Below are 26,390 nucleotides of genomic sequence, written 5' to 3'. Positions count from 1 at the left end.
TACATCCACAGAGGAGGAGGAGCCTGCGCTTGAGGGACACACACTTCTGTGTGTATCTGGAGACTGTCAGCGTTGTTCTGAGGTATGTAAGGGGGGGCATCTATGCTGCTGGGGGGGTCTGTACTACTGAGGGGGGGTCTGCACTGAGGGGGTCTGTACTACTGAGGGGGGTCTGCCCTGAATGGGGTCTGTACTACTGAGGGGGGTCTGTACTACTGAGGGGGATCTGCACTGAGGGGGGGTCTGCACTGGGGGGGTCTGTACTACTGAGGGGGTTCTGCACTGAGGGGGGTCTGTACTACTGAAGGGGGTCTGCACTGAGGGGGGGTGTCTGCATTGGGGGATCTATAATGCTGGGGGGTCTGCACTGGGGGGTGTCTGTACTGAGGGGGGTGGTCTGCACTGAGGGGGGTGGTCTGCACTGAGGGGGGGTCTGTAATGCTGGGGGGTGTCTGTACTGGGGGGCGTCTGCACTGGGGGGGGTGTCTGTACTGCTGGGGGGTCCTGCATTGAGGGGGGTCTGTAATGCTGGGGGGTTTGCACTAGAGGGGTGTCTGCACTGCTGGACTGCTGGGGGGGTGTCTGCACTGCTGGGGGGTGTCTGTACTGAGGTAGGGGGTGTCTGTACTGATGGGGGGGTCTGCACTTGGGTGGGGGGTCTGTACTGATGGGGGGTGTGTGTACTGCTGGGGGGGTCTGCACTGAGGTGGGGGGTGTCTGTACTGATGGGGGGTCTGCAATGCTGGGGGGTCTGCACTAGGAGGGGTATCTGTACTAAGGGGGGTATCTGCACTTCTGGGGGGTGTCTGTACTGAGGTAGGGGGTGTCTGTACTGATGGGGGTCTGCACTGAGGTGGGGGGTGTCTGTACTGATGGGGGGTCAGCACTTGAGTGGGGGGTCTGTACTGATGGGGGGTGTCTGTACTGAGGGGGGTCTGCACTGAGGGGGGTGTCTGTATTGCTGTGGGGGTCTGCACTGAGGTGGGGGGTGTCTGTACTGATGGGGGGTCTGCACTGAGGTGGGTGGTGTCTGTACTGATGGAGGGGAGTCTGCACTGAGGTGGGGGGTCTGCACTGAGGGGGTTCTGTACTGCTGGGGGTCTGCACTGAGGGGGGTCCTGCACTGGGGGATCTGTAATGCTGGGGGGGTCTGCACTGGGGGGGTCTGTAATGCTGAGGGGGTCTGTAATGCTGGGGGGTGTCTGTACTGAGGGGGGTGTCTGCACTGGGAGGTGTCTGTACGGCTGGGGGGGTCCTGCATTGAGAGGGTGTCTACACTGAGGGGGGGTCTGTAATGCTGGGGGGGTCTGCACTGATGGGGTCTGCAATGCTGGGGGGTCTGCACTAGGAGGGGTGTCTGTACTAAGGGGGTATCTGCACTTCTGGGGGGTGTCTATACTGATGGGGGTCTGCACTGAGGTGGGGGGTGTCTGTACTGATGGGGGTCAGCACTTGAGTGGGGGGTCTGTACTGATGGGGGGTGTCTGTACTGAGGGGGGTCTGCACTGAGGGGGGGTGTCTGTACTGATGGGGGTCTGCACTGAGGTGGGGTGTGTCTGTACTGATGAGGGGGTCTGCACTGAGGTGGGGGTGTCTGTACTGATGGGGGGTCTGCACTGAGGTGGGGGGTGTCTGTATTGATGGGGGGGTCTGCACTGAGGTGGGGGGTGTCTGTACTGATGGAGGGGGGGTCTGCACTGAGGTGGGGGGTGTCTGTACTGATGGGGAGGTCTGCACTGAGGGGGAGGTCTATACTGAGGGAGGGGGGTCTATATTGATGGAGGGGGTCTGTACTTAGTAGGGGGGGTCTCTATTGAGGGATGGGGATCTATACTGCGGGAGGGGGGTCTGTAGTTAGTGGAGGAGGGTCTGTACTGAGGGGGGACTATAGTTGGTGGGGGGGTGACACCATTTTTTTTTTTCACACCGGGTGACACCAACCCTAGTGACGCCACTGCCGGTGAGAATGAGGAATGTAAGTTTACTTTTAATCCTCCCGGGCCCCGCGAGTCCGGCCATGTCCCGACACACGCAGCTGCATACAGCAGGAGGCAGTAGCAGAGAGCAGAGTGGGCGGCAGCAGAGTGGGCGGGGCAGAACGCTCGAGAGCGCCTGTGAAGTGACATCATTTTCGGCACATGAGGAGGCTCTGGAGTCTGGACAGGTGGTAGGAAGGGAGTGGGAGACTGTCATCTGTTTTGCACTGTTTTGCTATTTTTGTGAAAAAAAAGGTTTGCCATATTTTTACATTAGGATAATTTCAGCACAAAGAGAGGGGGAGTAATGCCAGGTTCAAGAGTGCAGATGTTCCTAAGACCTTAAGAATAAACTTGATCAAACTACCATTAGGGCCACTGTTCATCATTGCTATCTTATTTCTCCAATATTTGTCTTGTATTTACACATAAGTTTAATCAGAACAGAAATCGGTTAGAAGGCATGGAGGTCAGCAATGTGTGTCCTTCAGGGGCTGCATACAGTATACTGCATATTTTGTTGTTCAAAATTAATATAAGCTGTTGCCTGGGTACTGTGAACATGGGTGTGGTAATCTGTTGTTCAATGGCATCGCATTAGTCCATTTTTTTGTGTGTGTGTGGGGGGGCTGTTTGCAGGGGGGGGGGGGGGGGAATACAACATTTTGCTATGGGACCCTGTGATTTCTAGTTACGCCCCTGACACTGGAATAAGTTTGTATATTCAGATGAGGGGAAGTTACTCCTGGAAAGTTGTTCTGGAGATTGAGATCTCCCTCTCTTTACTGCTAATACATACACACAGTCCATAACCCTGTTTTTTTGTTTTGGGTTTTTCTTACTTTAAAAAGAAGAGGGAACTGAGGTATCCATCTGAGTAAACCTTGGCGCACTATTTTTTCATCTCCTTAGTTCTCGAAAGGAGAAAATTGTGTAGGCCTTAACGATATTTAGTATTTTGGTTACTTGCTCTATAATACCGTGTTGCTTTGAAACTTTTTGTATTAGGGTTGGTTCACACTGGGGCAACACGACTTACAGCGCGACTTAGCAAGGCGACTTGGAGGCAACTTCAGCGCAACTTCAACGCGACTTTGAGCGACTTACAACGTGAGTTCAAGTCGCCCCCAGGACAGGCGACTTTGCCTGTGGCCAATCAGAGCTAATCAGCTCTTGTGACATACAGTACCTGCCCGCCCGCAGACCCCGACAACCAACCGCCAGGTTGTCGGGAAGAGGCCCTTGTCCTCATCAACATGGGGACAAGGTGCTTTGGGGTGGGGGGGCCGCAGGGCGCCCCCCTTCCTCAAAGCACCTACCCCCCCCATGTTGAGGGCATGTAGCCTGGTACGGTTCGGGGGGGGGGGGCGCTCGCTCGTCCCCAACCCCTTTCCTGACCGGCCGGGCTGCATGCTCAGATTTTGGGGGGACCCAGACGCCCTTTTCTCGGCATAGGGGGTTCCCCTTAAAATCCATACCAAACCTAAGGGCCTGGTATGCTCTTGAAGGGGAACCCATGCCGTTTTTTTATTTAAAATTTGGCGTGGAGTTCCCCCTCATGATTTTTTTCTTTTTCCTGTAAAGTCGCTTCACTATAGATGAGGATCCGACTTGGAGTCGACTTCCATTGAATTCTATGGGTACAGGTCGCCTAGAAGTCGCCTTAAAGTAGTACAGGAACCTTTTCTGAAGTTGGAGCGACTTCAGTAGTGTACATTAAGACGGCTCTCATTGACTATAATGTAATTCCCAATGTCAAACGACTTGGGGCGACTTGAGGGCTGACAAGTCTGATCCCAAGTCACGGCAGTGTGAACCGACACTTAGGTGAATGTGAAACTTATTTTGCGGTATATTGTATTTGATGGATACTTGGTTATTTTTCAATAAATAAAGAATTTGAAAAAAAAAAGAAGCGATTGGTCCCTCCGCACCCATCCCACTGTTTCAGCTAGTACCGTGCTTCTGTGAAATGTGCAGCTCTCATACAGGGAAACTATGTTGTCATTTATCCGCCTTCCTCTTCCCTTGTCCAATCACAGAACGCCTTGTATTTTGTGAATGGCTCATGGAATTCACAGCGGTCTGAGAATTGCCAAGGGGACAGGAAGTAAGATAAAAAACAGGATTGCTTATCCATATGTGTACTGCACTTTTCATGTCCACAAGGCAGAAATACAGCACTAGCTGTAGTGTACGGCATATACTAATACAATGACTGGTACAGTAACCACCTCCAGACCAGCGACCTACCAGTTTGTCGCTGGACTTCGGTTGTTTATACCGGGATGATGCCTGCAGCTGCAGGCATCACCCTGGTACTGTTTTTTAGAGCTGGTGGTTGGCTCTCATGTATAAGCAGTCCTAGCAGCTTACTAGCTTCTGGATTGCTTTTACAAGCAGTGGGGAGGGACATCCCCTGTCGCCTTCTGTGGTTTGCTCGGCCTCTCCCATCAAAATGGGAGACCCGAGCGACCAGCCAGTGGTTGAACTGGCTGGTTGTAAGGCGAACAAAGCTTTGATCTTCTCTCCGCTATGGAAACCTGGAAGTGATGACCAGGCAGCACTTCTGGATTACCTGGATGTCAACGGTGGCATTAAAAAAAACACCAAAAGCATTCTTAAACACTGAACTTTGTGTTTTGAATGCTTTTAAGGGCAGAGGAGAGATTTGGGGTCTTATAGACCCCAGATCTCTCCATAAAGACTACCTGTCACCTGCCTATTGCTGTCACAAGGCTGTTTACATTGTGATTAAAAAAAGAAATTAAAGCAACAGCGTTAAATTAAAATTTATAAAAACATTTTTTTTTAAGTGTCCCCTTCCCCTTTTGCAAACAGCAATAGTCTCACACGTGAGGTATTACCTTGAATGTCCGATCATGGGTAGTAAATCTAGCACTAGACCTCCTCTGTAAATCTAAAGCGGTAACCAGTAAAGGCTCTTAAATCGTCCCCTTCACATCGCTTGTCACCATTGCAGGGGCGTGCACAGTTTTAAAGCGTGACATGTTTGGTATCTTTTATATTTTCACAAAAAAATTGGATTATGTATTTTTTTTTTTTTGCATTAAAATACAAATGTCTTCCAAAAAAATTGTGTTTGAAAAACCGCTGTGCAAATACTGTGTGACATAAAAAAAACTTGCAAAACCCACCAATTTATTCTCTAGGGCCTCTGTGTATATAATGTTTGGGGGTTCTAAGTAATTTTCTAGCATGAAACATATAGATCCCTTTTACACTGAGGCAGTTTTCAGGCATGTTAGCACTAAAAATAGCTGTAAACTGCCTCTCATGCCTCCCTGGTGTGAAATCCTGAGTACTTTTACATTGGAGCGGTGCTCTTCGGGGATTGGAAAAAAGTCCTGCAAGCAGCATCTTTGGGGCGGTGCGGGATCGGTGTACACAGCGCTCCTACACCGCCCCTGCCCATTGAAATGAATGGGCGGCGATTCAGAAGCGCCTGAAAAGATGCAACACGGGTGCTTTTAACCCCTTCTTTGTCCGCTAGCGGGGGTTAAAAGCACCCCCATGAGGCCAAAAAGCGCTGCTTAAACAGCGGTAAAGTGCCGCTAAAACTAACGGCGCTTTACCACTAACGGACCCGTAATGTGAAAGCAGGCTTAGTTACATGTAAATAAGAAGTGCCAGAAAAGGCCTGGAAGTGGGTAAACATACCAGTACTGAGGTAACATTCTTTTGAAGGTAAGAAATAATGAAAACGTCGGTGCCTGGAGCTCCGCTTTAAGACGAAAACGTCCAAAAAAACTGCCTTACCACTATGTAGGACACAGTCCCCTCCCCTCCATAAATAGCCCAGGATCCTCTCCAACCCAGAAAAGGTGAGTCAACCGGTCAACCATAAACACGGGTGACGTCATCCCCTTGGCAACAGGGGCGCGCCCAGAGGAACGTCACTTCCGTCTTGACCGAACGGGACGAGTGTGAACCTGCTTTAACGTTGAGATGGTCAATAATCGCCTTATAGAGTGTGAGGGAGCACTGGAGATCGACAGCCCTCGGTGAGCTGGCGGCGGGGCTGTGACAGGAGAGCATACTGGGAGAGGGAAGAGGAGACGGCTGGAGGGGAGGGGGTGGGCGTTCCTAAATGTCCTTTCTGTACTCCTAAATGTCTCTTCTGTGCTATGTGTCACTGACTGGCCTCCCAGATAAGGGCTGTGTGTTTGTCATTACTGCACAGAGGACTGCTAGTCTGTGGACCATAGTGTAGCTTTATCTCACTATAATGCGGTGTCTGCTCGGGTTTTTCTCTTTCTGACGTTATACACACCAGAATTTTTCTAAGTGCATATCAGCTGAGTAATATGCCAGCTGGCTGGGTTTGTCCTTCCAAAGAGAAATAATGCCACTGTGCTTCTAAAGTTATAGATATATATATCTATCTCTGCCATCTGTGTAATGATATTTACCTTAACTTCCTGTCCAAGAGGCAAAACAGGAAGTGAGGAAATCACACCAATTAGAACACTACTCAAATCTCCCCCCCCCCCCCATAACAAAGTCAGTGTTGATAGGGGAATCCCTCCTCCTGCGCTTATGTTTTCTGCTGGCGTGGAGCCTGGCAGAACATAATGATTCCCACTGGCTGCTATAGCCGTCTGCAGTGATCACATGCAAAAATCCGACAGGCTGGTTGTACTGAGGTCGATCGATTGACAACTAGCCTACCCATAGACGAATCAAATCTTGGCTGGTCCCTGCTGAACTGGGCAAGGTTCAATTTATCTATGGCCAGCCTAAAGTGGAACTTCACCCAAAAGGGGAAGTTTTGCTTCTTGCGTTGCAGCCTTACACCCGCAGTCTTCTGTGGCGTGTCCCAGAATGCTGTAGGGGAAGCAGGGGGGGTCGTAACCTCTGCTCAATCAACGCAGAAAGGAAGTGGGAACCTGTCAAAACCCACTCCCCCCCCCCCCCGCCTCCCAAAAAAGTGGCAATAATTAAAAGGGGGGGGCCTTTTAATTGCCACTGGGAGATGGGGAGAGTAGGTTTTGACAGGTTCCCACTTCCTTTCTGCAGTGATTGAGCAGAGGTTATGACCTCCCCTCCTTCCCCTACAGCGTTGTGGGACCATTCACAAAGTGCAGTGGGAAACAGGCTGTGAACTTGCAAGGCTTCGCTGCCGGTTCCACCTAAAAGTGGAACCTCCTGCTTAACTGATTCCTCTCCCCCCTCCGGTGCCACATTTGGCACCTTTCGGGGGGGGGGGGGGGAGGCGACGCGACAGGTCCCCACTTCCAGGAGACGGTGCCGTCCATCGGAAGTTTGGCCCCCCCTCCTTCCTCCACTGCATGGCCAATTAGAAAGCGCTTTGTGCATGCGCAGTAGGGAATTGGCTGTGAAGCCAAAAGGCTTCTCTTACTATGAATGGCGATGGCAGCACCCGAGAGCCGATCCGAAAATCAGTCGTGTTGCCAACATTGTGGGAACCCTGGACTGTTAAGTACCCTAATATTAAAAGTCAGCAGCTGCAGTATTTGTAGCTGCTGACCTTTTAATTTGTCTGGGGGAGACAGGAATGCTTTAAGCTTCCCTCTCTTCTTGGTCTCACAGGAGAAACTGGACAGCGGAGCAATAGGCTCCTTCTGCGGACAGTCAAACCCCTGTGAGGAGGGAGTGGGGGCTTGGCTTATTGGCACTGTGTGTGTGTCTAGAGATGCAAAATTACAGCCAATATTACTTTTATATGTTAAGGTGGCGACGCGTATTGCCCTACTTGCAACGCAGCAGTGGCATTGTCACCCTCGCATTAGCACTACAGCATCAAGATTAAAGGAGAAGTATGGGTTTGTTTTTTTTTCCCTTATTATACTTGCCTAGGTGGATGCAGCATCGGAACAATGCTGCATCTGTCCCCCGGTGTCTCTGCACTGAGAACCGAGCCATTGAACACCGCCGATGGCTTAGCTCTCCTCTTTGCTCCTCCACGCTCATTGGAGTGCTGAGCTGTGGAGGGGCAGGGAGTGGCCGTCTCAGCGGCTCGCTGGGAGGCTGAGACAGTCATCAGTCCAGGCACCTGGCAGATCCAAACTTCCAGAGTCATGATGACGTGGTGCCTGGACTGATTTCTGTGATGTCAGCAGAGAGCGTACTTCAGCCCGCTCTCTGCTGGAAACGGGTCACAGGAGTGCGAAACAAATTGCACTCCCGTGACCCATAGGAGAAGCCCAGCCAAATGAGCTCAGGCTGGTCTTCTCCTTTAAAGGTTTCTGCTAGCCTGCATGTGTGAGGTAGTCACTGTGTCAGCAGGGGGCAGTACAAATTTTTTTATTTTATTTTTTTCTACTTGATTCGACATGTAATGACACTTCATGTTCTTGCGAAGCAGCGCTGTGTGGTTCCGTGCACGGGTTTTGCATTGTACCGCAGCTCACTGCAAATCACACTAGTGTTGTGATGTGAATGGGGCACATGGGCAACAATTTTTTTTTTTTTTTTTTATGAGCACAAGCAGTGACCTGCGTTTTATCCAATATCCAAAAAAACGCAGGTCACCGCTGGTAGTGTAAGTGAGGCTTATAATCCTTCTCAGCATTGTTCTCTAGCTGGAAGTAATGCTGTTCTTGAATTGGGGCTGTGTTAACCACTTGCTGACTGCCCTATAGCACTTTTACTGCTACGGGGCGGCAGCTATGCGCAGGATCGTGTGTGTGTACACATGCATACATACAGGTGCATTGCCTAAAATTAGAATATCATCAAAAAGTTAATTTATTTCAGTAATTCAATTCAAAAAGTGAAACTCCTATATTTTATATAGATGCAGTACACACAGAGTGATATATTTCAAGGATTTCTTTCTTTCCATGTCATCTACTGGTGTTGGTCCACTGTGTTTTACCAAGCCCAAAGACAGTGCAGCCCTCTACCAGGAAATTCTAGAGCACTTCATGCTTCCCTCTGCTGACCAGCTTTATGGAAATGCTGATTTCATTTTCCAGCAGGATTTGGCACCTGCCCACACTGACAAATGTATCAATACCTGGTTTAATGATCATGGTATCCCTGTGCTTGATTGGCCTAACTGGCCTTACCTAAACCCCATAGAGAATCTGTGGGGTATTGTTAAGAGAAAGATGTGACACTAGACCCAACAATGCAGATGAGCCGAAGGCTACTATCAAAGCAACCTGGGCTTCCATAACACCTCTGCATTGGCACAGGCTGATCGCCTCCATGCCACGCTGCATTGATGCAGCAATTTGTTCAAAAGGAGCCCCAATCAAGTATTGAGTGCATTAGGGATCGACTGATTATTGGTAAGGCTGATTATTGCGGGCCGATATCAGCATTTTCAAAACATTGGTATCGGTCACAAACTAGACCGATAGTGGTCTCTGCGGGCTGCGGCCATCTTTTTGGGGCCCAGAAGCCTATAGACCCAGTGCGCAGCACACGCACACAACGTCATTACACCTCCGTGCACTGGGCCTAACGTTCTGAGTCTGACAGATTTCCCTCTTCTTCGCCTCGGCACTCGGGCGGACACGCCAGCCAGCCAGCCAGCAGCCACCTACCCACGGCAGGGTGCTAGCCAGCACACCCACAGAAGGGTCTCTGCCATTTTTAACATCAACCAAAAAAAATCTCTCCTGCGCTGTGCAGAAACCTAGGTAAAAATGTTGTACTTCTGTTAGATGCTTAATCAATGCATTCTGCACACCCCGCTGCCTTAGCCAACTAGTGAGAGTTCAAAGAACTAAAGCAAGGAAAAAAAAGGCACGTGACCTAGTGCATTATCTTTGGTAAAAATTTTAATTACAAAGCAGAAGTAAGTGGAGTACACACATTTTGGTATCTGGAATAACATCACACCTCTAAGAGGTCATAAAACAATACCCATATCTCTTGGAATAGTAAGATGGAGTAATCGTCTGATGTGTTTCGAGAATTTTTCCTCTTCCTCAGAGCCTTATGGAACCTGAGTCTGGTCTGCAAATTTATATGTAGTGGACTGGATGGATGGTATAGCCTTTGGGGAATAGTCCTCCCTGTCAGATCACCTGAGGCCAGGTGACAGATGCACACTGTTGGGGTCAGGAGTGCACTACTAAGGTAGTGGATCCTATGGCTGACTGCTGCAGATGGAACTCTGGGTGGTTCAGAAAAGCAGGTCCACTGGAGCACCAACACGGATCCCACTGGGAGCTAGAGCATAAGATTCCCCAGGGTGCGGAGTCTAAGAGCCAGCAGGTGTTCACCAGAGCTTCTAGAGGTGAGGATGTACTGTGCTGCAACTAACTCCAGGTCGTGGCCCCCAGGGTCTCCCAGCTCACGCTCACGGTAGGCTACAGGAGGATAGAGAGGGAGCAGCAGCCCAGGACAACAAGGGATAGTCAGGAGATAAGCCAAAGGTCGGGGCACCTAGCAGACAAGAATAAACGGAGATCACGCCAAAGGTCAGGGTAACAAGCAGGCAGGGATAGTCAAAGAACAAGCCAGGATCGGTAACAGAAACAGACATAGAGCACACGGCAAGCAGGAGACAGGAAACAAAACGCACAATATTGCTCGGGTAAGGCAGGCTTGGACAGCACAGTGTTAAATGTATCCTGTAGAGGCTAGGGTGGAGCCATGCTGAGGGAAGATTACTTAACTATGCAGGTATGAGAGTGCAGGCCCAAGGCTGACACACAGACCAGGTAAGCAGACAGACAGGGCATGAAGGTATTACTGGTGATTCATGACACTCCTTTGCTGATGGAATAGTCTTTACTCGTCACAGCGCACCAATAAATGGTGATAGTATGGCCCTTCTACCAGATCCTGGCCCGTGCAGTGCCTTGGGGTCCCCTGGGCGGGTGTTGCACGGTATGCACAGAGATGTTCAAGTGGTAAGGTTTCCTGAGGTCCCAGTCCCGCAGACAATGTACATAAAGACTGCACACAGTGCCAGGGCGCCGTGTGTGACAGTCTGGTGGAGAGAGCACACACGGCGCCCTAGCACTGTGTGCAGCCTTTATGTACGTTGTCTGCGTGACCCGAACCTCTGGGAACCTTACCACTTGAACATCTCTGTGCATACCGTGCAACACCTGCCCAGGGGACCCCAAGGCACGTTCAGTTCAGCCCACATCTGGATGCCTATCCCCCCCCCCCATACCATCCATCGAGTCCATCTACATATAATGTGCAAACCAGACTCTGTTCCATAAGGCTCTGAGGAAGAGGAAAAATCCTCGAAACGCGCCAGACGATTACTCCATCTTACTATCCCATGGGATATGGGTATTGTTTTTTGACCTCTTAGAAGAATGATGAGATGTTATTCCAGATACCAAATGTGAGTACTCCACTCACTTCTGCTTTGTAATAAAACTTTATACCAAGGATAATGCACTAGGCCACGTGCCTTTTTTTTTTTTTTTTTTTTTTTTTCTTTCCCTGCCTGCCATTTTTTTTTTTTTAAATAATTTATTGAATTTTTCACAATAACAAAGTTATTAATAACAGGGATACAGAGTCACAGTTTAAAGGAAATGAGTTTAAACAGAAAAGTAATGTTATGAATTACTCATATACTATAAGAACGTGACCTCATAACTTTTGTACTTAAACACAATGAGCATAGTTAATTGCGTCCAGATAATAAACTGTAATTGTGTGGGGGATGTAATGTAGGCGGGTGAGAGCCCAGTTAATCACTGCTGCTATGCTGTCAGGAATAACTGGTATACTATTGATTAGTGGGTTAAAAACAAGTTTTGTAGCGACAAGCCAGAATAGGCCACTCCATTACCCGTTAACCCCAAATGGGAGCTATCAGTGAACGGGTGGTTGCCCATGGATTACAAATACCATTGGTTCAAACAAGGCTTGTTTGTAGACAGGAAGTGGCCCCTATGTGTTGTGGTTACCTTCCAAGACAGGGTAGGTGTTGGCCTGGGGGGGGGGGGGGGGGTTATAGGGATAGTAATGATGGATTGTCTGTGTGATCCAGCTTGGGGCTAACTATCCTTCCAAGAAGAAGGTTTCAGATATTTATATGGGGGGTGTTAGAGCCTGTGGGAGGTCGATACTGTATCCAGCATGCCCATGTGTTTTGGAATTTGGTCGGGTTTTCTTTGGCTTGGTGGATGAGTCTCTCCAGTTCGGCTATTTTGTCTACCTGGTTTATCCATTTGGAGACCGTGGGTGGGTCAGGTCTTCTCCAATGTACTGGTATACATTGGGTGGCGGCGTTGATAAGAAGTAAGGTGAGGGATTTTCTGTATGACGACAGCGGTAGGGTCGTATGGTGGAGTAAATATTGTGCCGGGGTGAAGTCAGGGGTGTAAGTTGTGATTTTAATGATCAGTTCGTGGATTTCCTTCCAGAAAGGTTGTATTAGTGGGCATTCCCACCAGATATGGAGTAATGAGCCGTGGGCGGCATTGCATCTCCAGCAGAGTGGAGGTATGCTAGGGAAGTGTTTGTATTTTATCGGGTGTCCTATACCATCTGGAGTAGAGTTTGTATCTGTTTTCTAGGGTTGTCCCTATACCACTTTTTTAGGACCAAGTACAAGTACCGATACTTTTTTTTTCAAATACTCGCCGATACCGATTACCGATACTTTTTAATGTCACTTGACAGTTTTGTTTTTTTTTTTTTTTACAATTTTTATTTTTTACAATAATAATTTTTTTATTCTTTATTGCAATATGTGTGGTGGTTTTTTTTTTTTGTTTTTTTTTTATCAGCCCTGTTGGGGGGCTTTGGTGAGTTATCAGGGGTCTTGACAGACGTCTGATATCTCCCCCTTGAGACAGAGGAAGAGACCGAGGCTAGAGATTCCCAAGTCCCTTTGCAGCCTCAGCTGCACTGAGAATGAATGGAGAGAAGACAGCGGCTCCTCTCCATTCATAAACTGACACATTGTAATCACAGGAGATTACAATGTTTAAGTTATGTGAATGAACAGAGTCAGCTGACTCTGTCCATTCACAAAGAAAGGAGGAGGGGGACAGCGGAGGGGGACAGAAGGAGAGGGGAACAGAGGGGGACAGAAAAGGAGGGGGACAGAAGGAGAGGGGGATAGCAGAGCAGAGGGGACAGCGGAGGGGACAGAGAAGGAGAGAGGGACAGCGGAGGGGGACAGAGGAACGGAGGGGGCATGGAGGAGGATGCAGTGACAGTCAGCGGTGACCGATCACCGCTGTATGTCACTAAAGCCACTGGGGAGAATCTTGTAACTCCCCCACGCGCCGATCACAGCTGACTTCCAGGTATCGGCGGAAGCATCGGGAGCATTTGCACGAGTACAAGTACTTGGGCAAATGCTCGGTATCGGTGCCGATACCGATACTAGTATCTGTATCGGGACAACCCTACTGTTTTCCTGTGCCGAGATGTTAATGGTCCCTTTATGTGTGTGTTCATATATGCGTTCCCAGTCTTCTGTGGAGAGGTTGCCTGCCATTTTTTTTAACCTTTTTAATTCCAATGCAGATGGATGCAGAGAGAAAAAGTTAAAGTGTGGTCTGGGACTATTTCTCGTCTCTGCCATCTCCAGGAAAAGCAGCAGTGTGCAACACATGCAAAAAACAACGTGAGCATGGGATCAACATCTGCAAAAACCAAAAATATGTCAAATCTTTGGGCCCATCTAAGAGTTCATCATGTTGAATTATATAATGAAGCACAGGGAAAACAAACTGAATCACAAAGTGAATTACCACAATCCCACCAAACAGCGATAAAAGATATGTTTCAGAAAAAAGCTAATGCCGTGTACACACGGGCGGACTTTTCGGCCGGACTGGTCGGGCGGACTTTCCTACACACGAAAAGGGGGGGATGATTAATGCGCTACCCAAAAGGACAGTAATAAACAAGTTGCTACAAACCATGTGACAAAAATGTGAACCAGAATTAAATAAATTGTAGCGCTAAAAAACACATATGCAAATTATCTCTGTGCACATAAACGTAGTGTCCCAATAATGACGTGTTGTCAAAGCAAAAAACAGTCCACAGTGAATGTATGTGATCCGTGTGGCAGTTCTTTCAGCTTCTCAACGGTCAGCTCAGGTGTCATCAAGATAAACGGATAGATGGAATACGCTTACCAGTTGGATTCTACTGCCGTGAGCATAGAATCGATAAGGCTTTGTGCTACTAAGGGCAAAATTGTGGAATGATGGAGGCAAGGGTAGAGCCTCTGCCAGGCCTGGATGTCCCTCTCGGTCCACTGGAACAGGATCGGAGTGGTTCCCAAAAAACAGGTAGTTTCTCAATTCACCAGAACATGTGGGAAAAAAGAGGGCTGCTTCCACATAGTGTAACTCAGGGTGTTTTATTACTAAAAAACCGCAATACATAAAACATAAAACGTGATCACGGGTAAAAAAAAGCAGTGTATGGGGTATGTAAAAACGCCCTGTTTTTTGCTTTGACAACACGTCATTATTGGGACACTACGTTTATGTGCACAGAGATAATTTGCATATGTGTTTTCCTACACACGATCACACCAAAGTCTGACTGATTTGTACGTGATGACGTACACCGGACTAAAATAAGGAAGTTGATAGCCAGTAGCCGATAGCTGCCCTAGTGTCAGTTTTTGTCCGTCGGACTAGCATACAGACGAGCGGATTTCTGGGTCCGGTGGAGTTACGACGTAAAGATTTGAAGCATGTTCCAAATCTAAAGTCTGTCAGATTTTCGACTGGAAAAGTACGCTGAAGGTCCGATGAAGCCCACACACAATCGGATTGTCCGCCGGACTCGGTCCGTCAGACCAGTCCGGTCAAAGTCCACCCGTGTGTACGCTGCATTAGTGGCTAAATTCGGATGGAAGATCGCCACAGCTGAACAAAGTAATCACAGAGATGATGATTACGGATAACCAGCCATTTACAATGGTGTCTGACTCTGGATTTCAGCAGTTGATGTCCATAGCTGAGCCAAGGTACCCACTGAAGAGTAAAGAGTATAATCGAACCGAAATGCTAGAAAACATTTACCAAAAGGTAGTTGAGAATGTAAAGGCTATGCTGCAACCAGAGCATGCTGGCAACTCACTCTCATTCACGACTGACTGCTGGTCTGGACCAACAGAGTCACTAATGAGTCTTGCATGCCACTTTATTGACAGCGGATGGACAAAAAGGCAATTAGTGTTGAATACAAAGGTGATACAAGGATCCCACTCTGGGGAGTACATTAGAGAAATGTTTCTAGGCATGCTTCAAGACTGGGGAATAAACAAAGACCGAGTGATGCTTGTACTTTATGACCACGGTGGAAACATGGTGAAAGGAATGAGGCATGCTGAAGTGTCTGACCTCAGTTGCATGGCACACACCCTGCAACTTTTGGTAAATGATGGTCTGTCAAGCCAGAGAGTATATATGTGTGTGTATGTGTATATATATATTTGGCATGCTGGAGAGGTGGGCAGGCCATTTCTGCCAGTCAGTCTTTGCCAAGCAGCTACTGAGGTGCATTCAGGCAGGTCCTGGCCTACCCAAAAACAGGCTAATTCAGGCTGTTCCAACACGTAGGAATTCAACACTTCACATGCTGCAAAGAATGCTGGAAAAGAAGCAAGCTCTAAGCATCTATTCAGGCGAACATGGAGGATATGATTTTCCTACTGCTGATCAGTGGGACATTGTAGGCAATGTCATTGAGACCTTCCTCCCCATAGAGGAAGTGACACTAGAGGTGAGTCATTACGACTCATCTATCATCCCATGTGTGAGAGTACTGAAGATGCTTCAAGAGAATGATTGACCCAAAACACTAACAGGCAGGTCATGAGGGACAGCCTCGCCAAACACTTTGAGAAGCATGAAGAGACTAAAAGTGTTGTTGTACTGGCATGTCGTTTGGCTCCTCTATACAAGAATCATGCTTTCTCTTCTGATGCTGTATTGGTCAAGGCAAAACAATGGCTGACAGAAGATCAATACGAGCTGCTGGAGGTTCCTGCAGAAAGGTCAAGTTTGGAAGAGCATGTTACTAATCTGGAAGGGCAGGATGCTACAAAAACAGACAAACGTCAGACAACGAGCAGAAGAGCATCTTCATCGTGATTGAATTGATGCCATGTTCAGCGTGTTATTGGGGCCTCATGCGGAGCATTCTTCTGAATAAATTCTTCTGAACATCAATAATCACCCTGGATGATGAACTTCATCTCTGTTTTTGAAGGAACCAGTAATTGACAGAAGAAGTGGTGGAAAGAAAATGAGTCGCGCTACAAAAGACTTGCCTCTCATGCTAGAAAATACCTCTCTGCTCCTCCTTCATCTGTACCAAATGAGCATGTTTTCAGTGAAGTGGCAGCAATTTATGGGAAAAAAAACCCAAAACCCATTTAACCGCTTGCTGCCAGCCCACTGTCAAATGATGCCTGGGATGTGCAGCTCTCGTTCTGGGACACCGTCATGACGGCGTCCCAGAACGGCCACTCTCTCGCGCCCACGGGGGCGTGGTGATCGCGGCCGCACCGCGTTGCTTTGACACGGCGGGGCCCCGATCTGTGTAAAGAGCCGCGTCTGCGGCTCTTTAACCATGTGATCGGCTGTGTCCAATCACAGCCGGTCACATGTAAACAAGAAGATGCCGGTAATTGGCTCTCCCTGCCTCACACTGACAGTGTGAGGCGAGGAGAGCCGATCAGCGGCATCTCCTCACAGGGGGACACCTAGGGATGTAATCAGGGCACTGATTACAATAAATAAATACAGTTTCACAAACAATGCCCACCAGTGGCAGCAATCAGTGCCCATTAGCAATGCCAGTCAGTGCTGGCAATCAGTGCTGCCCATCAATGCTCATCACTGCTGTCGATCAGTGTCTATCTGTGCCGCCTATCCGTGCTGCCTATTAGTGCCCATCAGTGCCACCCAACAGTGCCTATCAGTGCCCATAAGTGTGGCAGATCAGTGCCACCTCATCAAGGCGAAAAACTACTTGGTTACAAAATTTACTGACAGAAAAAAAGTAAACTTTTTTTTTTTTTTTTTTATGGCAGGAAGGGGGTGTAAGTGCACGGTAGGCAAGTGGTTAACAGGTGAACTTGCTGAAATGTTATGCTTTATGCACTATAATATCGTTCTTCTTAACTGGGAGTATTGAAGAAAGTGTCAGTGTGTCCTGTCCACTGTCTAGCTTTTTGCACTACAGTTCTGATTTAAATTTTTTTAATCAATTTTCTATGTTTTGGGAAGCCATTTAGGCTGGGTTCACACCGTTGTGAATTGGATGTGGGATATCCGCATCCAATTCGCAATAGCAGGAGATGGTTCACATATCTCCGGTGCGTTTTGCAGAAAACTCTGTGCGTCTTTTGGTCCGTTTCAGGTGCGAATTCAGGCTAAAATCTGACCTGAAACGGCGAACCAGTATGCACTGGACCCCTGCTGTGAGACGGATCCATCTTGGGTGTGAACCAAGCCTTAAGAAATTATTGTTTTTCAAGCACTTTTTTTTTTTTTTTCTCCAGTTTACTTTTATACTTCGTTCATCATACCATGGTGCACTGCAGACAGAGATGTCAGTTTTGAAATTTGTGTGTGGGTTTTTTTTTTTTTTTCTCTCCCATCAGGTTTCATGTGAAGAAGGATTCCTTAATGATTAATTTTAATAAACATTAACATGTTCAGTTTATACCAGATTTGTGCATAAAATTGGTGTTATTTTTGAAAAGTTTAAATGTACAAAATATTGGCAAATAATATCGTCCGGAGTGGTGGCCGAAATTTCAGTATCGTATCGGCACTGAAAAAAACAATATTGGTCGATTCCCTAGAGTGCATACTATACTATATTGTACATGGACATACTTTTCAGTAACCCAACATTTCTGTATTACAAATCTTTCCTTCTTTTTTTTTTTTTTTTTTTTTTGGTCTTATGTTATAATCTAATTTTCTGAGATACTGAATTTTGGGTTTTCACTAGCTGTAAGCCATAATCATCAAAATTTAAAAGAAAGCAATGCTTTAAATATATCACTCTGTGTACAACGCATCTATATAAAATGAGTTTCACCTTTTTGAATTATTGAAATTAACTTTTTTGATGATATTCTAATTTTATGAGATGCACCTGTATATTTGATTCTGCATTGCTGCCGGTGGGCCGCTTCTGCTGTGATAATTCATAGCAAAAGCCGATCTGCGTGTGCAAGGCATATCTCAGTTCTGACAGGGGGGAAGGGATGTATTCTGTGTCTCTGCAAAGCAGGGACTAGAATTGATCTCTTCTCCTAGTGAAAGCAGCACACTGTGTACACAAAAAACACTGGCTAGGCACACAGTTAACCCTTTGATCGCCCTAGATGTTTAACTTCCCAGCCAGTGTCGTTAGTACCGTGACAGTGCATATTTTTAGCAGTCATAACTGTATTAGTGTCACTGGTTCCCGCAAAGTGTCAGTTGGTGTCTGATTGGCTGCCACAATATCGCAGTCCCGCTATAATTCACTGATCTCTGCCTTTTCTAGTATGGGAAAAAAATTCCATAAATATAGCTCATAACTTGTAGATGCTAAAAAGTTTGTGTAAACCAGGGACCCCCAAACTACGGCCCCCCCAGCTGTTGCGGAACTACACATCCCATGAGGCATTGTAAAACTGACATTCACAGACATGACTAGGCATGATGGGAATTGTAGTTCCTGAACAACTTAAGGGCCATAGTTTTGAGACCTCTGGCGTAAACCAATCAATGTACACTTATTGTAGCAGAATGCATATTGGCCTAAATTTTATGAAGAAATTTTCATTCTTTTAAATGTTCTCATTGGATGGTTGGTGGGGTGTTTTTTTTTTTTTTTTTTAATGAAATACCACCAAAAGAGAGCTCTGTGTGTGTGTGTGTGTGTGTGTGTGTGTGTGTGTGTGTGGGGGGGGGGGGGGGGGGGGTGCGATGCGTCAAACGCTTTAAATTCGCATGTCATCCCTAAAGTCATTGTTTTCAATGACGGTCGTTCACATACATGCGTTGCGATTCCTCTACGAATGCGATGCAGTTAAAAAAAGGGTCTTGCGCGAGTTTACTGCGTTGCAAATTTAGTCTCCATAGACATCAATGTAAATCGTTCTTGAATCGCATTGATGGTTCACATATGTGCGAATTCCACCACACTACTCTCCACAAAAACCAGGAAGTACACAGGAAGTTAAGACTTTTTTTTTTTACATTATGATTCCATTGGCTAGACTATCAATCGCAGCTATATACAACTCCTGCAATTCGCGGTAAATTCGCACCTCAAAAAAAGCCAAAAAACGGAACAAAATCACAACGCATCAGTGTGAACTGGGCCTAAAACAGAATTGGAGAAGACGGTGTACAGATCTGTCACAGCATAATACTGTTGATTCCGCCTAAAACAAGAAGACCATTGCACATGCATTAAAACCATGGAAAACCTGGCTTTCCTCTTGCATAACCACTGGCCCTGGTTGCTGCATTTTCCCTCCTCCATGTGGCTTTGTACAACAGCCCTATCTGTTGTTCTATTTTTTAATCTCAGGAAGATCTATGATTAAGCCCATGGGGTGAAAACTAGTCAGGAGGAGAAACAAGTCAAGGAGTATTTACTTCTCATTTCTGTCCTAATCTGGCATCAATAAAGCCTTTTGTAGTTCAGTAAAGCCTGCCACGTTGTACAGATTTACTTTTGTGAATTCTGTGAGCGTATTCACTATGCTCTGTGAATAGGCACTGCTGTGTCACACATTTCAGAGCCTGCCTTCTGAACTACAGGTGTTGAGAGGAGTATCTGGAGGAGGGAGTCCTTATAGGAATCATTGTTTGCAGTCAGTAGGGTGGAAAAAGATGGCTAGCAGACAGGCTGTGTTTAAGAGCTCGCTCCTGTGAAGGTGAACAGTAAAAGCTAGGAGTCTCTTAATGTCCTAACAAGGCAGGAGGGAATGTTGCAACCTCTTGGAGGGCTTCAGGTGGTACGTAAATGGCCTACACCTAAAGCAAGAGCATTCAACTTTAGTGAAAGCTGCACAGTTTGTTTTTTCTCTACAGGCTCCTCTTGCATGCTTGTTAATGGTGAACTATGCCCTTTTTTTTTTTTTGAGCTTTTTATTCTAATCTGAATTGAACATGCAAAAGCATCCCTCTGCACATATTAGAAGTGTCCATGAAAGTACATAAACCACCGCATTGGAAATTTTGGTTGTAAGCCACGACTATTAGTGGTCATCAGTTGTTAGAAAAGATTAGAAAACCTCTGTTTGTTGTACTCTATGCCAGTGCTGCTCGTCTTTTTCCGCCTACACTTTCTATAGCTACAAATGTCATGCTATGACAAACTGCGCTATTTATGTTTGAGCTTAGTAGTTGTTGCATAGCCATGCTCATTAAAACTACACTCAAATACAGTCACCTTTTGATTACCACTATTAAAGTGGAAGGCCATTCTAAAATCCCTGCATCTATAGCCACCAACATTCTAACCCTAACCTATCTAGCCCTGTAAAGAAAAAATCAAAATACATTTTCTGCAGGAGATCCAACCCGATCTCCAGCGGCGGAAGCTCTGCTGAGTACACATCTGACAACGGCTGTGAAATTATTGGGAAATGACGTCACCCATAGACTTATTATGGGGCTTCTGTTGTCGGACGTGTCCTCTGCACCCTCCCACACAGTGAAGCCACGGCTGACAGCTCAGCGTGGGATCAGAGCTTCCGCTGCTGGAGATCGGGTCGGATCGCCTGCAGAAAAGGCATTGTATACTGAATTTTTTTTTTTCTCTTTACAGGGCTAGATAGAATACTATTCTATCTATTGGTGTCTATAGATGCAGGGATTTTAGTTTCAGCATGGACTTCCACTTTAAGTGCCAAATGCTTGGTGCAAGTAAACAAAAAATGTGGCATTTAGAGATTTTTTGTTGTTGTGTTTGACCATTATTTAGTTTGTAAACTCAGTTGTGAAAACTAAGTACTTCATTCAAATGACATTGTGTGACACATTTCTAGAGCCTATATTTTATTGCCTTGTATGTTTCTAACTGTGTAGAAACCTTTAAGCCTGTGTCTCTATAGTGATTTAATTAGGTATATTGGTATCTGCAGTTCCTGTTGATAGGAGTACATTTTATGTTGGTGTGGGTGGGCGTCAGTATCAGATCTGCAGAATACCTGGTGGTCGAAATCTGAAAATCTAATTTCCCAGGGAGGGAGATACAGATGTAGGCAATTCATTGTGTTATACAGGCAGGTGACAGTTCTCAGTTTTCTTGTTGAATATGTGTACCTATAAATGTTTGGGGGGGGGGGGGCATATAGAAGAAAGTGTTCCTCCCTGCTGCTTATTAATAATATTAGGGCTGCAACTAAAGATTATTTTCATAATTGATTCGTTGGCCGATTTCATTGTTTCGATTAATCAGATAATAACCTTTAAAAGTTTGGTATTTAATATATAAAGTTTACAAAAAAAGGAAATTCATTCTTAAATATGCAGTGGTAAATATAAATAACCAACTATATGGTTAGGGAGCAAAATCTCTAATCCACTCTGAGAATAACAGACAGATATATACTGTATATACTATTAGAAGTTGAATCTGGTAAATATCATCAGACTCAGAGATCACTTTTTTTTTAATTTAGACCCCCCTTTCACACTGGGGCGCATGTAATGTGCCCTGTCTCCTTGTAATGTGCCCTGCCCCCACGTAATGTGGCTTGCCTCCATGTAAAAGTTTACTGTAATTGTAATGCCTTCTATTACCTCCAGTCTATCAGCCTCCACCTTCTCTGGGTTCACATGCTGATCTTCCCTGCAGAGTCTTTTAAAGTAATTCTTTATAAAAATTTTTTTTTTTTTTTTTACTTACCTGCTCTATGTAATGGTTTTGCACAGAGCAGCCCCAATTCTTCTCTTCTGGGGTCCCCCACTGACTCTTCTGGCTCCTCCTGCCTTCAGAGTGCCCCACTAGCAAGCTGAAAATTTATAGTATAGCGTGCCCCTATAGCAAGGTAAAAAAACTTCTGCCTTTAGACCCACTCACTTCCTGCCCAGGACTAAATGTCCCATGAGGCAATGCTCCTCACTCATTCACATTCACAAGCACTTACTGACATGTATGGACAGTGTACTGAGCTGTATGTGTGCTGCACTGTATTTCCTCATATGTAAACAAATAATGCCTTCTGTATGCAGGCCAACTAATCGGCTGGCCGATTAATCGATTATGAAAATAGTTGACAACTATTTTCATAATCGATTAGTAGTTTCAGCCCTAGGGCAGATAGATTCAAGAAAGTAAATGCTACATAGGTTTGCTCTTGCTTAAGATGACCATGGCCAAAAATGCTGGGGGGGGTTGCTGTTTTTAAAAGCGATTTCTCAGCAAGTTTAAAACATGGATGGGGGAGTTTGTTTTTGAATATTAAAATTGAATAGCATTCATTTTTCGAGGTGCTCAGATGCAGTGTAGTTCAGCTTTAGGCCCCTTTCACGTGATTTTGAGGCCACGATTTCAGGGAATGCCTTTGTAAATTTGAGATCTATGGAAGTCAACTCGCATCAAAGTAGTACAGGGACTACTTTGAAGTTGGTGCGACTTGAAGGTCGCACAGATATGAATGGTTATCATTGGGAATCATGGGGTACGACTTGTCATGCGACTTTGATGTCCAAAGTCGCAGGTAAAGTCGCACAAGTGTGAAGGGGACCTTAACCACTTCAGTCCCGGAAGGTTTTACCTACTTCCTGAGCAGGCCATTTTTTGCGATACAGCACTGCGCCGCTTTAACTGAGCAGTCGTGCGACGCTGTACCCAAATAAAATTGATATCAATTTTTTTTTTTTTTTTTTTCTTTTTTCCACAAATCAAGCTTTCTTTTGGTGGGGAAAAAAATAAATTCTCCATCAATTTAGGCCAATATATATTCTGCTACATATTTTTGGTAAAAAAAAAAATCCCAATAAGCGTATATTGATTGGTTTTGCGCAAAACCAATCGTGTCTACAAACTACGGGATAGATTCATGGAATTTTTATTTATTTACTAGTAATGGTGGTGATCTGCGATTTTTAGCGGGACTGCCACAATGCAGCGCACAAATCTGACCCTAAGTGACACTTTTTGGTGACCAGTGACACCAATACAGTGATCGATCGGTGCTATGAAAATGCACTGATCAATGTATAAATGGCACCGGCAGGGAAGGGGTTAACACTAGGGGGTGTTCAAGGGGGTACACTGGAGGAATAGAGATCGAAACGTGATCTCTCACTTTTCCTCCCTGAAAGATCAGCGGTGTGCTTTGTTTACCTCGGCACACCACTGATGCCTCTCTCCTGTGAACGATCGGTGGATCGTGCTGATTGGCTCCCGATGTGTCTATTCACAGGGTGATCTTGAGCACCCGGGCCACCCAGTAAATGTACGTGGGGTCGTTCGGAAGTGGTTAAGCTGTAAGGTGGACTGAAGAAAAGTACTTTATTATTAAAAAAAAAAAAAAAAAATTGTATGGAGAGATTAACCTTGATTTGAATACTTTGTTTAGTCATTTTATGAATTTGTAAAAGTAGTGAGGTTTGATTAGGTCTCCCGGGAATGCTTTTCACCTAGAATGATTTTTGTAATCATGGAAGCAGGAAAGCCTGCTTCCATAATGGCAACTAACGCCTCTAAGGGAGATTTTCCTGACAATCTATGTTGAATTCTGGCCAGTTACTACTGCTTAATACTCTGCTCACTCGTTTTTAGATTTGAATTGTTGATCCTTGGTAATCATATTGCATGTGATTACCTGAAAGAATTAGTAGGTACTTGGTTTTAGAAGTGGGTAATTGTATGGTAGTTATCCCCCTTGCTGTGGGGTGTTTGGTTTTTTTTTTTTTTTTTTTTTTTTTTTTTTTTTTTTTTTTTTACCTGCTTTGTGCAGATGGTTTTGCACAGAGCAGCCCGGATCCTCCTCTTCTCGTGTTCCTCTTCGCTGCTCCTGGCAGTTTTTTCTATGGGGGCACCCAAGCTGAGTCACTGCTCCCTGTGTCTATTCAGACACGGAGCCCCGACCCAGCCCTGCCCCCTCTCTCCCCTGATTGGCTAACTGACTTTGACAGCCACAGGAGCTATTGGTGCCACTGATATGTTTCAGTCAATCAGCAGGAGAGTCCCTGAGCGGCTAAGACACTCGTGGACATCGCTGGGGAGAGATGGTCAACAGGTAAGTAATTTGGGGGGGCTGCTGCACACAGGTTTTTTTTTTTTATCTTAATGCATGGAATGCATTAAGATAAAAACCTTCTGCCTTTACTAGTAAATAAATCTATCCCATAGTTTGTTTCTATAATGTTTGCGCAAACCACTCAATAGGTGTTTATTGGGATTTTTTTTTTTTTTTTTGCCAAAAATATGTAGCAGGAGACATATTGGCCTAAACTGAAATTAACTAATATTTAAAATTTTTTTTTTTTTTTTTTTATCGCACCAATAGCCCTATTTGTGGGAAAAAAAAGGACATGCATTTTCTTTTGGTACAGTGTCACACGACTGCGCATTTGTCAGTTAAAGTAACACTGTGCAATATCGCAAAAAATGGCCTGGTCAGGAAGATGGGTAAATTTTCCGGAGGTCTAGTGGTAAGGCAGCGTTATCTGTGTGCATCTTAAGATCTAATTCTCAGATTGGACTGAAAATGTCTTTTTAATAGAGCTTTTGAGTTTGCAAATGTATTGGCTAATAAAATTGAATGTCTGATAAAGCATGAGAATAGTCAAATGCATTGCCAGTGTCATTGTCTGGGAAAAATTAAAACCCACGTTCAGGACATCTCTCCAGTACATACACATTTTACCATGCTTTACATTAAGTACAGAAATACCTATTGATCCTGTCAAAAACCTAGTTGGATCATAACTTTTTGTACTGTGCTGACAAAGTTGCCTCTGCTGCATTTGAATCTCAAGCAGTTTTGTCAGATCTGAGTTTTCCTCCGCTTTTTTTTATATTTTTGGTTTCCTATAAAATATTTGCTGTATGAATGTGACAAATATCCACACAGAACAAAAATTTGCCCTATGTTTTTGTAATAGGTGTTCCTAAGTTTCTATTGCCCACACCATCTACTGCCTATAATTTTCATTCTGACAGTGCAGATGTTTGTCACATTAGTACAGCAAACGTTTTATTCATAGACCCCCTACTGTGGTAAGAAATCAGTTTCTACACAGCAGTCTTGAGGTTGACATAAAGGAGCAGAACATTAATAGATGAGCCTGATCCACATGCTAGCCATTGTTTATCCTGCTCATTTACTGCTGTATTGTTTTTTGTTCTCCCTTTTTTTTCTCTGTTTTGTATTTTATGTGCCCTCTAATTTGGGCATCTGTCTTAAATACAGTATGCCATTCATATTTGTAACAGCTCTATGGGAAAACCGTTGCATGAATTTTAGTTTGCCTGCACTCATTGTAGGAAAATTTAGGTGGGAACTCACAACTTTGCTTGCAACATTAGATAAGCAGTTACTGGGAAAATGAGCTTGCGTTGGCTTGAAACATCATAATTGTTCTTAAAGCTATTTAAACCACAGAGAGCTTGACAGAAAACATAAAATAAGGATACTCATTGCTGAGTCAGTTGCCCACACAAGTGGTCACCATGGTACTCCTTGAGAAACGGTCAGTAGTTATTAGTCATTAAAGCGTAGGTTTGCCTTTGTAGTGCGAAAAAAGGACCTACAATGTGCAGAACTTTTGAGCGGATATATTCTGAAATGCCGATTTTATATTTTGTCCCCCCTTTTACTAAAAGATGGCTTTTGTTCAATTACCATGTGGTTGGCAAATAGAAGAAAGCTTCCCTGTGTGCACTGTTTCCCTTCTGGTGTTTTTTTTTGTTTTTTTGTTGTGTTTTTTTTTATAGCTTGCGCTATAGTATGTACTAAGAGGTAGGTATATGCCTCCAGGATGGTTATATTTATATAGAGTAGAGGGGTATCATCAGCCTATTAGTAACAGTATTGATGTAGCTAGGGGTTATCCCCATTAAAACCTTTAGCATGTGGAAAATGGACTCTCTCGGTGCCCAGAGAATCACACAGATTAATATATAAACTTTTTTTTTTTTTTTTTTACATATTAATTTGTGTGATTCTCTGGGTACTGAGAGTCCATTTTCCACATGCTGAGGGCTTTAGTGGGGATAGCCCCTAGCTACATCAATAGTATGTACTAGAGCTGCACGATTAATCGCTAAGAATCGAGATCGCAATTTTTTTCCCCCTGGCGATCTTGACAAAGCATTTTCCCAATTCTATGCAGCGTTCTCTGCTGAAGCCGATGGCCGCTGAGCTAACTATAAACCTTAGAGGTCGACCGATATGGGGTTTTTCTCTGGCTGCTGCCGATATTTTAGAAATCGCGGAGGCCGATGGCCGATATATGATTATGATGCCGATTTTATTTATTTTAT

At 45.3% G+C, this 26,390-nt stretch overlaps 1 protein-coding gene across 2 annotated transcripts in view; it reads left to right on the top strand.

Annotated features, from left to right (window-relative positions):
• The first annotated feature begins 5,846 nt into the window (after positions 1–5,846).
• R3HDM4 (R3H domain containing 4) overlaps positions 5,847–26,390 on the top strand; it is a 155,093-nt gene continuing 134,549 nt past the window's right edge. For both annotated transcript variants that reach the window (XM_073594057.1, XM_073594056.1), the window contains exon 1: positions 5,847–6,001. In XM_073594057.1, the coding sequence (XP_073450158.1) occupies positions 5,946–6,001 (56 nt within the window). In that variant the 5' untranslated portion in view covers positions 5,847–5,945. The remainder of the gene's footprint in view (positions 6,002–26,390) is intronic.

Source organism: Aquarana catesbeiana, linkage group LG01 (genome assembly GCF_042186555.1).
Source record: "Aquarana catesbeiana isolate 2022-GZ linkage group LG01, ASM4218655v1, whole genome shotgun sequence".
NCBI lineage: Eukaryota > Metazoa > Chordata > Amphibia > Anura > Ranidae > Aquarana > Aquarana catesbeiana.
The sequence above is the reverse complement of the archived record's forward strand: the minus strand, read 5'-3'. Positions and strand labels throughout refer to the sequence as shown.